Raw genomic sequence first — 14,297 nt, forward strand, 5'->3', positions numbered from 1 at the left:
TCTAATATACCTCTAACAGATAATAAGGAAGAAGTGAAACTTTTTGTCAAATTCAATATATATCATCAATGTGTCTGCATTAAACTTGTAGAATACACTCCATAATTGGAGTGATGAAAAATGCAAGAAAATTTTGAGGAATTGCTATAAAGCACTACCAAAAAAAATGGGAAGGTACGTAGTTATTATTGAGCTACTCATGCCAGAAGCACCAAAGTCAAGTATGGCTTCTCAGCATGTCTCTGGGCTTGATAATGGCGTGTTGTTGCAGCTTGAAGGGCAAATGAGAACCAATAAAGAATTTGAGGCTTTTTGCAAGGGATCCGGATTTTTAAATTTTCAAGTTGTTTGTTGTGTGTACTCCTTGGGCGGTCTTGGAACTTCATCAATAATAGAACACTTTCTTAGCTTTCTCGCGGTTATGCATTTCCTGGTATTGTGTTTTATCTCTGCGCAGTGTGCACTTCCATCTCTTGTAGCTGTTTTGTTGTACAAGTACTCTTTGGATAGTTACGGAATTCCATAAACAAATGTGCACTAAGAACTATACATTCCTTTGTTATGTTGCCCTTGCTCTTTGGTTGAAAGTGGCAGTTATCTTTATTTGCTCCAACTCATTTACTATTATTTTCTTGCTTTCACAATGTCAGGATCCTAAAGGCAGAAACGAATAGCACTATATTTACATTGGTTATTCACTGTTCTTTTATGCGTGTGCACTTTAGTTTGTTCATATTGTTGGTTGTCTATGTGAAACCCTGAGAGGATGATTAGAACTTCTTGTATTCCCTTATACAATCCTTATTAACTTGGTATACACACCTGCTGTAGGACAAGATTTAAATTCACATGCTTTTACAATTCAAGATCACACAGTAAACAGGGTACCACAAAGTAACAGCGCATGCTAGCATTGTTTTATAAAACGTTTACATACCACCCAATTGCACAGCAAGGGTAAGCAAGCACTAGGGACAACAAATCTAAAGAGAATTGAGCATCTCCCTCTCATTCTCTATCAAAGAAAGTTTAACCATAACTAGTGTACAATCTAGAGGAGCAAAAATGTATAACCCATTTTCCACAACAAAAGGTATCAAACTGACACCAAAATATCATTCGTGCTCCACAATTTATAAACTAAATATTGCGATTTTATAACACAGTTCAAAGTAGAATAAAAATACAATTTCAAATTTGACCTCTCAAATCAAATTCTGCTTCCTATATTGATGCCCCTGCACAGGCAAAGAATCAAGACAGGCGTCTAAGACACTCCATCAAGACATCTGTGTGTTCAGGCTTCCCAACAGATACACGAACGTAACCCCTCAATTCTTTTTTGTTGTAGTGGCGGATCATTACACCCATTTTTGCAAGGTCCTCCTGTACCAAAATAAGGTTATCAGCATAATTCTTTCTTCTTTTTCCTATTTTTAGTGACTGTAACAGTTCCAAAGCAAAATGAGCTGTAAGTAACCTGTAGAAAAGCTTTAAAAGGAAAGAACAAGAACAAACAAAGAAGACTAGATAGCTGATTCAATGCTTTATGAATTCTGTTTTGGAAGCCATTTCATTTTAGTCACTGGAACAGAATATTTCGATACTGGAACATACCAGCGTACCATTTTCAAGAGTACCAGTAATGTGTATAAAACTCTTAATCAATGTTCCTACTCCAAGTCCCAACCATCTAAACTCAAACCCAATAATATCTTATGACCATCTATATTCATTATTAAAGAAAAAACATTTAAAAGTTGAAAAGTAATAGACTTTATTGTACACGTGTGGCTTGGGAGTTCAAGAAAAGCTTCTTTAAACTTCCTTTTGTTACTGGGTGCAAGCTATAAGGTTAAGGGTGGTTGGATAACATTTATTGAAAATGCTTTTTTATTAAAATAAAACCATAACAACCATGCAAGCAATAAGGTTAGGGGTGGTTGAATAACATTTATTGAAAATGCTTTTTTATTAAAATAAAACCATAACAACCAACAAGACATGGATGGACAGACCAAGTTACAAAGAAACGCAGAGAGAGAGAGAGAGAAGAAGAAGAAGAAGACGAAGAAGAAGGTCTGTGGTTGTCAACAATGCAAGAAAAAAAATGACGGAAAAGTGCTGATAAGGGTCTATGGCTGTCTACAACAGAGTATAAAATGGGAGGAAAGTGTTGGGCCACTGCTGAGAAACCCAGAAAAACTGAATAAGACAAAGAAGAGGAACCAATTCCATACTGACCGAAATTTGAATACCATCTGGTATTCGCCGAAATCAACCAGAACTACCCAGAATGGCCCAAAATTTTTCCCAAGGTGGAACGAGGTATCTCATTTGGGTTTGCTAACCGGTACAGTATTTTCAGGCCATTCCGGCCAGAACAGAACAGAATACAGGACAATGGTTCAATGAAGATGTTTAAAGGCTGCAGCAAGGCATTCTACTAAAGACCCTGAAGTGCTTCATCTTAGCACACAAGTGTACCAAAATTGCATCTAATAAATTAAAAACAAAAAAAATAAAAACAAAACAACCCAGAACTCCATAATCAACATTTCAGTCCATTTTCCTACCCAGCTCCTATGAAGTCAACTCATATTTCTGATTAGAGCACTTCATCCTAAATTAATTTGCAACCTAACTAGCAACATCAGGCACTTAAAGTGACTTCATCCTAAACTAAATTTTTTTTTTGCTAAATTTCATCCTAAATTAATTGCAACCTAAATATATATATATATATATATATAGAGAGAGAGAGAGAGAGAGAGAGAGAGAGAGCGAGAGAGCATCATCTTGACAACTATACCAAACAATCATATGTAAAACTATAGAGAAGAAAGACTATACACACAAACACAATTTGCCACAGAGACGTATGTGTGTCGGACTGTCTCTATCAATACAAGGCAAATATTAGATGCAGAACCAATAGTCATCTAACAGTGTAAATTCATGATGTAAGTGAGAAAATTGCATACCTTTAACACCTTAGCATCCATTCCAGATGCAACCTCACAAAGAATGAAATTAGAATAGCTCGGATATGGATTGAGAAATGGCACTTCCTTAAGAAGATTATATAGCCTATCTCTTTCTTGTACCAACGTATTTTTCACTTTCTGTTAAGAGATTGTTGATTCATATCAGATATGGCATTGAATGGAAGTAATACTAATTTATCAAGACTAAACATAAATTATTAGTATAAATATGGACAATCCTAATAGGACAAGAATTAACCTCAACCTATCAAGAAAAAAAGAGTTAACCTCAAGATATGTGGGATTCTGCAAAGCTGCACAAGCAGAAATTTCAGCAGCAACTGAAACATTATAAGGTTGCTTTGCTCTCCAAAGATACTCGATGATACTCAAAGGAAATGCTCCATATCCCACACGAAGTCCAGCTAAACCTGCACCAGTTGTTCGTTTGCAATTTAAGATTCTGAACATTTCACATCAAGAAGAGAAGGTAAAACATTAACAAAGTAATATAACAAATTAAATTAAAAATAAGTAAATATGAAGAATCACAATGGTATAATAAACGTTTGTAAAATGTAACCTCCCATATTGAACACAAACCAGTAAATACAGGGAGTTAAATTGATTATCAACTAAAAAAGCATAGGAATTAATATTTCAAAGACAAAACCTACTTCATATATGGTACATTACAAGGTGTCTATTAGTCCATAGATAAATGAGTTTAGGACATCCAGACATCTGGGGCCAAAGTAGCAAATGGACATTCTTGCAGATAACACTCACAATATTGTAAAGGGAAAAATTAATTTAAAAAATAGACACCCTTTCCTTTTCCATTATATAAAGAGACCAGATTATAGATACCAGAAGTGACGGTGGCAGCACATTGGGACCCCAAAAGTTTAATCACCAATGCATGGAGGGCTCATGAGCGATGTTTGAAGCCATAGGTGGCTTGGAACTAATTGGTCAGGCAGTAGTACTAGACTGGGTAAAATGGAGGCTGTAATATATGGATTGTGGTTGAGATCAGCAGCACAATCATAAGGCTGTTGGATTTGCCAGTTGACATGGAGCTTGCGACAGACTGGGGGAAGTGCTAGGGGACCCAACAGCAATGACGGGGCTATTCTAGGTTGTCAGTGGCTAAAAGGATACTTGCATTTGATTGTGCGGTGATTGGGCCTTGTTTCATTTGCAGGGATATAAGCAATGCATGGGCAGCAGAGGTTTGTATTGAGGCTCTTGATGGTTGTCACAAGTGGCTTGGTCTTTGTTGTGATGGGAGGGTTTCAATTTTAGGAGGGATTTTGATAGAAGGTAACATCAGTGATGGTGGTTGCTAGGATTTTTTTTTTTTTTGATAAGCATGGTTGGTAGGATTTTCGTATGAGACGAATCAAAGTTGATGCATTATATTTAGCAGTTGAAAAGCATAAGTTTTAGGGAATTTGAGCTCTTTGGGGGTGGGTCAATCAACTAATTTTGAGCTTGGCTATAGGCGGGTGATGGAGGGGTGATCGTGGATCATGTGTTCACAATGATTGGATGGTGGAAGTTGTGATTATTGGATTCTTGATAAGGACTAGCCTTTTTGGGGAGGGTGGCAGTTGTGACAGCTTCCATGATTTTGTTAGAAAACAAGATCGAGGTTTATTCAAATACCAAAACAGGACAATGAAGTAGGGAACACGTGTTCGGAAATAAAAAGGGAAGAAAAAAAGGGAAGGGAGATTGGGGAAAACTAACATAATAGAAAAAGAAAGGATAAACTTAGGAATCAGCAAATAGGATTTGCTTAGAATAAACACCAAGTAATGAAAACAGAAAAATAAATCTAAAATAGCAAGCCAATCTCTTTTATAGCATCAATATATGAGAATCAACAACAATCACAATCAACCAAGTCCAAAAAAATTAACTATCTTTAATAGGTCAATTTTGGCGTCTGCACATGTAGTCAACACAGCTAGTTTTGGTGGCTTCATGCATTTGCAAAAAATACACATATATCCTTTGATTAAACAAAACCAGCACGTAGGCAAATTGGGGGTAAGCTACCTACTAACCACCTCTCCCAGATCCCAAAAGAAGCAGGAGTCTTGTGCGCTATGTATGACCCTTTGTAGTGAGATAGGAAAATGGTACAACGGTATTCATGAGCATAGTCTTAAACTGTATGTTTTTAAATATGCAAATATACTCTTCCATAGTGATTAGCTGACCATTTTAAGTATCTGTTAGAACAACGGGTACGTTCTCTAAGAAATAAAAAATCCATCATTCTAGGTTTTGCCTTGGGTTATTAGATTCCAAGCACAACTTATTAATAACAAAGAGGGTAAATTGCAAATTACACCCCTAGAGTTTGGAAGTGTTTGGATTTTTACACCCTGAAGTTTTGAAATTTGGATTTTATCTTCTGAAGTTTGCGAGTGTTTGGATTTTACACATTGACATTTAGAATTTGGATTTTACCCCCTAAAATTTGAGAGTGTCTGGATTTTACACCCCAGATTCAAACTTTAGGGTATAAAATCCAAACATCTACAAACTTTAGGGAGAAAAATCCAAACAACTCTAAAATTTAGTGAGTAAAATCCAAATTTTGAAACTTAGGATCTAAAATCCAAACACCCCCAAACTTCAAGAGGTAAAATTCAAATACTGAAACTTCAGGGTGTAAAATCCAAACACCCCCAAACTTTAGAAGTGTAATTTGTAATTTACCCTAACAAAGAAAAGGTAAAAATCCCACGCTGCAGGAACACAAGTTTCGATCTTAATGCTGAGAGACAGCAAAACAAGACCTCTAGCATGTCAATGAACTTAATACAATTTTAGGGACTTCTTAATTTTATTTTATTTCTATTGGGGGACATTGAGTTTCTCCTCTCATTCTCTCCCAACTTATTGTTGTAATCTTTCTAAACCCCCACCAACCCTCCTTTTCGTGTGTATGGGGTCCAGAAGTCTTATTTTATTCTTTGAAACCTACAGCATATAACAGATAATTCAAATCAATTTAAGAAAGTCTAATAACTCACAACACAGATTATAATAAATCTTGTATTAGCAATTCAATAACAAGATTGATGCTCCCACAACAGAATAATTTAGGGTGACAAGCAAGTTCCAAAATAATTGACTTTAAAGAAAAAGCATTAAAATATATATATATATATATACCAGCTCTTTTGCTAAATGTCCGAAGAACAATTAGATTCTCGTGTTTCTTCACCCATTTCATTTTTGATTCTATCCCTGAAAACTCAATGTATGCTTCATCTAGCACCACTAATATGGGAAGCTTAAGGATTCTCAAGAGATCTTCATCATCAATTACACTGCATATAGTAAGTAGCATGGAAACGTAATATGTCACAAAAATATTACATGACTAGAAATTATGCATAAAGTTCAAACATTTTATTTTTAAATATAGTCTACAGACTCATTACAACAAAACAGCATAACCACACTAAACTAAAGACCGAGTTCAACGCCTGAAAGTCAGATTGCACAAGCAGAGGACACCTCTATTAACCTCTCTCCTCATCCAGGCCCTTATGTATTCTACAATCAGATCTCCTTAGCATTTCATTCTACAGGTAATTAATAGAACACTTCTTAAATTCTAGTCTAGCACCAATACAATCTGAGCATATTCAGTAAATAACCTTTGAGAGATATAAGAAAATCTTTTATTCTGTCTAAAAATGGACACATCTGCATCATGCACCAATATTAACACATGAATAGATTGAATATCCCAAACCATACTATGAACATCTCTTAAATGGATCAAAGCCTAAATTCAGACTAAATAGTTTTGTAAGTCTACTATAGAAGAAAGCTCTGTGTAGATACTTTAACTTTTCATAAATGTACCCTTCCAGAGTATATCTTTCTCTCAAATGTGCTAGAATGTTCGTTACTGGGCAGTAAGGTAAGGACATGCCGGAGACCTCAAGTCAATCAAGTAAACTAATTATGCCAAATATACATGAAGAAAAGAAACAATTGAGAATTACCTCCCATCTGGATTGTTAGGAGATGTTAAAAATATGCATTTGGGTTTTTCTCGTTCAATAACATCTGCTATTTGTTCAACATCCAAGCTAAAGTCTGCCTTCCTGGGGACTGTAGAAAATCATGAAATTGCAGGAGGTTATGCTAGTTATGCACATATGATGCAACAGTCAAATGAAAAGAAAAGCATGCAGAGAAATGAAGGATGTTTAGGGACCAAATATAAAGAATTTTTATTTATGAAAAAAATAAATAAAAAATTAGAAACTCCAACACAGTGAAAGAGACTAAAATATCTTATCTATACCTTTTATAACAAGTGCCCCATTAACTGCAGCATCAAACTCATACATTGTAAAGGTCGGAGGGCAGTCCACAATCTTATCACCAGGTTCGAGCACACAACTGCAGCATATATTCATCAACAACAAACTCCACACAAGATTAGGAACTGCTGACTGTTGAATTTAGGCAGATAATTTGATACTTAAGGGCATTATAATTTGAAAAATTATATAAATACAAAATTTCAATTTCTAACCGCATAATTAAATCAATGAGCTCATCTGCACCACATCCTGCAAGAATATAATCAGATTCAAGTCCTGAATCTTTTGCAAGGGCAGCACGCAAGCGACGGCTTTCAGGGTCTGGATAGACATATGGGAACTTCATTGAGCCCAAAGCTTCAAAAACCTACAAACAATCTGAATTTCTACTTAGGAAGAAAGGGGTATTGACACTCAGAATGGTGCTTGCAATAAAGACAATGGCAGACTCTTCTTTGTCTTCAGATCTTTTAAACACTGAATAAATATTTCTTTAAGATCTTCAACAAAACCAAAGTCATGAAACAAAAGATTTTGCTTTTTGTTATACCACACCAAAAGTATAATGTCACATACAACTTGCCTCTGGTGGAGGACCATAAGGGTTTTCATTTGCATCTAATTTGATGATATCTTCAGGCTTCCTTCCAAGACGGGCTGATAAAACCTATACCAAAAAACACCATTCATTAATCTGGATATCAGATTATGAATGAACATGGATTTCCACTCAAGTGACATTGTAACTGGGGGCCGTAACCATATAAAACTAAAAGTGAAAAACATCTCATTGAACTTAAAAAATCAACCCAATCACAGAGAGAAACAAACGTCATTCTCTATGAAATTTTATTTCCTTGTTTTTAACTTTTTGATAAGTATACAAACACCACCTGTCTATTAAATTGATTACATAGCTGCCATTTTTCTTAAAGAAAATGCAGTGCACATCTTGTGCTAAACCCTTTTCACAATAATGTTTCAAGCCGATAGTGATTTTGAACAAATATATAGCCATATTGGGTCATAGTGCAAGGGCTTTTTGATTAAGGTGGACTGCCACTGTCAAATTTCATTACTTGCTGAAACTAGGCAAGTGAGAATACCTGATGAGGTTGGAGTATCCAGTGGTCAACCATCACTAAGGGTTCATTATGCTTAAGAAAAGCACCTTATCATAGTCTTTATGTTGTGTGACACAATACAGATGACCCTGAAATTGGTTTCTTTTGGCCAATGGCTTTAGGGGTAGTCCCTAACATCACTTTTATGAGTTTGTTACTTGACCCACTTTAGTTACATCATTAGCATAGTATAGGTACAAGAAGATCGAAATCCTCAAACATCAATCTCCCCCCCCCCCTGGGTCGCCAACACAGCCGGGTACTAATTAACTTGGTTTTGTTATTGCCAAGAGCATTGTAGCTCAATGGCATTGTCTGGTCTCCTTGATGAGGAACTTGGTTTTGTTTTGTTATTACTCTCCTAAATAAGATTGTGCATATAAAAATACATAACAAACTACCGCCACAGCCAAAAATCATCCACAATCTCAGAAGACTTAATCTTTGTCACAAAATCAACTAAATGAGCAAAAGCAGACAGAAAAACATTAAAGGGTTACTGAGAAAAATACCTCGAAAGGCAAAATGGGTTGATAGGGAGACAATTTCCTCAAATGGGGTCGAATAAAGGAGTCACCAGTCAAGCCCTGTTGAACCTCATTGACATGTTCTATCGAAGAAGGAACAGTGGAAGCCATAGCGACGACCCTCCTGCCGTTTCCTTGAATCAAGCAACTGGGTCTGTGCGATTGAGACTGAGGCACCACAAAATGTTGAAAACCAGTGTTGGTTTTGGTCAAGCACAGAGAGGAGGCGTTGTAAATATCAATGACGCCCATGAATACCTGCATATTTGAAAAACAAACAAAACAATTACAAAAGATAGAAAAATAAAAAAATCAAATAAATAAGAATGGGTTTTAATATTGGCATACAGAGAAATGGTTTGTTTTGAGCAAAGAGGAAGTGAGTGTGATACCCAAACCCCAAAGAGCAGAGCAATTTTTAGTCTCAAGAGAGAAAAGTGTGGTTCGGTGAAATGGGAATATAACTGGGAATCTGCGGCCAACAACTCTTTTCTCTTTTTTTGAGGGCGGCCAACAGCTGTTTAAAATTCAGTAAAATAAGTAAATAAACTGAACTTAAAGTTGGCATTATTTTCTCATTCTGTCGTCCGAGTCTCAAAAGTAGACTATTTAAAATTTAAATCTTGGTGTATAAATTAAATAATAAAAAAACAACAAGTATTTAATTCTGTGCGTTCGGAATCTTTGGATGAGAATAAAAAATTTAAATTATTTGGATTTAGCTTATTTTTTATATTATTTATGAACTTATTGTAATTTTTAGTACTATTTATTTGCCCATTATACTATTTCAATTAACTTTTCATTTTATTTATAGTACTTTTAGCAATAAATTTTCAGTTTCAGCAAAATAAACAGTATCCAAACACACCCTTAGTGTCCTTTGGATAGCTTATTTTTTATTAACTTATTTTACTATTCAGCTTATTTTTGTTATTATTTATAAGCCTATTTTACTTTTTGATATTATTCATGAATTCGCCTATACTATTTCAACCAAAAAAAAATTCATCTTTAACAAAATAAGCAACCTTAACAAAATAAGCAGATCTTTTAAAAATCAGATCGGCCAGTTAGTTCACTACTAGGAAAACCGACCTCAATTTGATCTGATTTGCCAACAAAATCGAAAATTGCTAAAAAAAAAAAAAAACGAAAACCACAAGTTTAACCGTGAAAACCGAAATAGGGATGGTTCAACTAGTTTTAAAACGGTTTGATCAAATGTGAAAAACACAGTCGTTTCAAGTTTCAACAAAGAAAAAGAAGAAGAAAAAAAAATCAAATAAAAATTGTTCCAAACCATAATGGCCTCTAGTGCTTGTGTGGTGGTGGTTGGGCACAACAGTAGGCCACGGAGGAAGCAAGGAAGCAGTTGAAGAGGCCATGGACGACTTGGCCTTCGCTGTTTTCCTTTTTCATTTCATAACGAGAAGATGGGTTTTTCATTTTTATCTTCTTGTTTGGTTCAGTTGATGACAGCTCCCTTGAGTTGGGAGTTGAATAGTTGAAATATGATACATCTTAGAGCAACCACATCAGCTCATGTAAAAATTTCGTCTATTTTACACAAAAAACCTCCTTTTAAAATTTTACATATTCATTTTTACAAATCACCTACATCAGTTCATCTATCCTACCACCTCTATTAATTAAATAATAATTTCCTCACTTTTTTTATTATTTCTCTCCAACTTCCGCGCGCCTTCTCTTCATTTTTTGGTAATTTCTCTCTCTCTCTCTCTCTCTCTCTCTCCTTCTCTTCATTTCTTCTCTTCATTTCTGATTCATGTCTCTCTCTCTCTCTCTCCTTCTCTTCATTTCTCTTTCGCTCTCTCTCTCTCTCTACCCATCTCTCTACCCATTTTTCAGCTCCGATCTCCGATCTACAGCACCGATCTCCGATCCCAGCCACGATCTCCGATCCACGCACCACCGAGCCCAGCCGCGATCTCCGATCCACGCACCGCCGAGCCCAGCCGCGATCTCCGATCCACGCACCACCGATCCCAGCTCCGATCTCCGATCCCCAGCACCACCGATCCCAGCTTCGATCCGCAGCTCCGCCGACCAAAGCATCGTGGGTGTGTTTGTGTATCTGTGTGTGTGTGTTTTTTTTTTTTGGAGCAAGTGTATGTCTGAGTTTGTTACTGAGTATCTGTGTTAATTTCTCTGTGGATGATACTGAGTTTGTTGAGTTCGTTGAGAACGGAGAAGAGAGAGGAAAAATGGAGCGAACTATTCCTGGAATAAAATAATTCATACACGAGCTACAGTACCCGTGTATATTTACACGATACTGTAGCTCGTGTATGGATTTCCACATTTTTGGCTATTTATACACCCACTGATGTGGGTGTTTTTTTGCATAAAATGTGTAAAAATTGTACTTTCTTTTATTTTACAAATTTTTAACTGAGCTGGTGTGGATGCTCTTAGGGTCCATTTAGATAAAGCTGAAAACTAAAAACTAAAAACTGAAAACTGAAAACACGGTAGAAAAATAATTTTTAAATATGTAAATAGTACCGTGGGACCCATTTTTAATTAAAAAATTCTGTAAAGTGAAGTTTGTGGGTCTCGTGAACAGTATACGGACTCACAGATGTGCTGAAAAGTCAGCAAAATGCAGCTACTGCTCATGCACAGTAACATGAACAGTAGCCTTTGTCCCCCTGACTCATGCAGCAGCTGAAGAAGAAAAAAAAATAGAAAACGCAGAAAACTCAAGACGTGGACTCTATAAGCTGTATCCAAACCAAGCTTAGCCTCCGCATCCTAACCAAAAATGAAAATTATTTTACTATTTAACTTATTTCTGCTAATATTTATGAGTTTTACTGTACTTTTTTGTATTATTTATGAATCTCATTATACTATTTTAGCTAACTTTTACTACTTTAACAATAATTTTTTAGTTTTAGCAAAATAAGCGGTATTCAAACAAACCCTTAATGTTTGTTTGGCAAGATTATTTTTGCCAACTTATTTTACTATTTAGCTTATTTTTACTATTATTTATGGATCCCACTGCACTTATTTGGTATTATATATAGATCTCACTATACTATTTCAACTAACGCTCTGTTTGTTTCAATAATGATGTTTTCTAGAAAATGAGTCATTTTCTAAAAAGCATTTTCTATAAAACTATCTCATTTTCTAATGTTTGGTAGCAATTTTAAATAAGTTGAAAAACAACCTCTTAACTTCCCTTATTTAGCTTGCTGTGAGATAGAGTTGTTTTCCAAAAAAATTTAATAGAAAACAATCTCTAAAAATAAGCCATATTTTTTGTATTGACCAAAGATAGTTTTCCTTTGACTCATATTTTTTTTATGCTACCAAACATTGGAAAATAAGAAAAACTATCTTTACACAAGGTTTTCCATTGTAACAAACGGAGCGTAACTTTTATCTTTATTTATAGTACTTTCAGCAAAAAAAATTTCAGTTTCAACAAAATAAGTAGATCCCAAACAAATCCTTAAACTACATGCTCTCATAGGAAGTTGTCACGTTTTGGTCACAGTTGAGAGTTCCCAGGTTTGGTAGGATTTTTTTGAATTAGTAGTTTGATTGGTGTGCGTTTTGCTCAAAATTTAAAAGCCAATTTATTTATTATTCAGCTTATTTTTGTTATTATTTGTAGGCTCTACTCCACTTTAGGCACTATTCATAAATTCTACTGTATGATTTCAATTAATTTTTACTTTATCTACAGTACTTTTAGCAAAAAGATTTCAGTTTCAACAAAATAAACAGATCCCAAACAAACACTTGGTGTTATAAGAATTTATTTAAAAGATAATAAATATTCTAGGGGATGTTTGGTTGTTTTGTTTAGACAATAGTTTTTGTTGTTTAAATAACATAACACATATTTCTACAATACTTTTTCACCTACATTTATTTCTACAACACTTAAACAACGTTACTAAAATAATATTACCAAACAGGCCCTGATGCATCTATTGATTATTTATATTAGTGAAATGGAAATAATTGTGTGAAATTAATTAATACCATTGACACCTAGTAGAACTAAACTTGATAAAATAGTATTTTATTTATTTCTAGTTATAAGCTTGTAATTCCTTATTTATAAATTTAGTTTATTTTTTATTTATAAGTAATAATTATTTATTTATGATGTCACAATTTGACTATCCGTTCAACTTTGGTTGAACAAAAAAACCAAGAACCAGTACCTTTTTCAATTTTGTGTTCGATATGGTTTTTAAAACCATGATTTTAGTACCACTTTTATCACAAATCTACAATATGTGCAGTTGTAATTGATGAACCATGTTTTTTATATAAGATAAAAATTCTTTTCTACCATAATCTAAGTATATTTAGTACCATGTTATCACAAATTGACAATATATGCAATTGTAATTGATGAACTAATTTTTTTATATACAAGATAGAAATTCTACTCTACACTAATCTAAGTATATATGTGTGAAGCTCCCTCCTAGAAACTTAAACTCTAGTCATTGTCCCCACACTTCACAAGCACATATATTTGTAGAGTAACCATCATACTAAGGGTACGCAGTGGTTAATTAATGAACTATTAATAGCACATAAACACACTACTTTTTTCTACTATTCATAGTTGCGCATTCCATCAAGTCATGGCTAAGTGTTTGCCACATGATTTCTCTTAACAATGAATTATCACCTGAACCCACTCTTAAAAAAATTACTTTGGAAGGAAAAAAAAATAATAGGTGAGTTCGAACTAAGACATGGGGCACCACTAAACATTCCTTGATACCAAAACTATTTGTGGCTAGAGCATTTCCACTCGGCTCAATAAAGCCAAATTTCTCTCTATTTTAAAGATTAAAGCCTTATAATCAAGCTCTAACAATCTCTCCATTTGAAAGAAATTTTTTGGAAGAGCTACATTGACTCTCTCAAATTCACCAAATTTATCCAACAAATTGCTCTTATTTAGCCTCGCACTCAAAAAACCATTTTCCAATCAAACCCACAAGCTAAAAACTTTACACATGAACCCTCTCTTCTCTTGTGTTCTCTAAGATTGAATTTTTCAATTGTTGATATGGCATATTATTAGTAGTAGATAAAAAAAATTATGTCAATAGTGGGCCTAGGTAATAGTAAAAACTTGACAACTCAACTAGTATGAAAAAATTTGACAAACTTTTTTGTGTATGCATTAGAGTTGTCCACCACCCAGCCGAACCTAACAAACCACCCCCACTCGATGCCATCCAACCCAAAAATTGCCTGAACTGAGTGGTGGTTTGGTCAACT

The 14,297-nt window shown here is 34.7% G+C and overlaps 1 protein-coding gene across 1 annotated transcript; it reads right to left on the reverse strand.

Annotated features, from left to right (window-relative positions):
• Nucleotides 1–882: 882 nt before the first annotated feature.
• LOC142622424 (histidinol-phosphate aminotransferase, chloroplastic-like) lies at nucleotides 883–9,511 on the reverse strand. The gene is made up of 10 exons (XM_075795887.1): nucleotides 9,354–9,511; nucleotides 8,991–9,263; nucleotides 7,938–8,021; nucleotides 7,567–7,721; nucleotides 7,333–7,430; nucleotides 7,028–7,136; nucleotides 6,183–6,340; nucleotides 3,276–3,418; nucleotides 2,985–3,125; nucleotides 883–1,386 (listed from the first exon to the last, which is right to left on the reverse strand). Exons 2-10 carry the CDS (start codon nucleotides 9,255–9,257, stop codon nucleotides 1,255–1,257), a joined length of 1,287 nt encoding a protein of 428 aa, XP_075652002.1. The 5' UTR covers nucleotides 9,258–9,263; nucleotides 9,354–9,511; the 3' UTR covers nucleotides 883–1,254.
• Between the last annotated feature and the right edge of the window lie 4,786 nt (nucleotides 9,512–14,297).

This window comes from Castanea sativa, chromosome 1 (assembly GCF_040712315.1).
Source record: "Castanea sativa cultivar Marrone di Chiusa Pesio chromosome 1, ASM4071231v1".
Classification (NCBI taxonomy): Eukaryota; Viridiplantae; Streptophyta; class Magnoliopsida; order Fagales; family Fagaceae; genus Castanea; species Castanea sativa.

What these genes read in the sequence shown, in the direction of transcription:
- LOC142622424 (XM_075795887.1), bottom strand. Translation starts at nt 9,257, where the DNA reads ATGGGCGTCATTGATATTTACAACGCCTCCTCTCTGTGCTTGACCAAA. An exon ending in CTCATTGATTTAATTATGCG is followed by an intron (nt 7,431 to 7,566) that starts GTTAGAAATTGA and finishes TATATGCTGCAG; the next exon opens with TTGTGTGCTCGAACCTGGTG. An exon ending in TGGGGCACTTGTTATAAAAG is followed by an intron (nt 7,137 to 7,332) that starts GTATAGATAAGA and finishes GATTTTCTACAG; the next exon opens with TCCCCAGGAAGGCAGACTTT.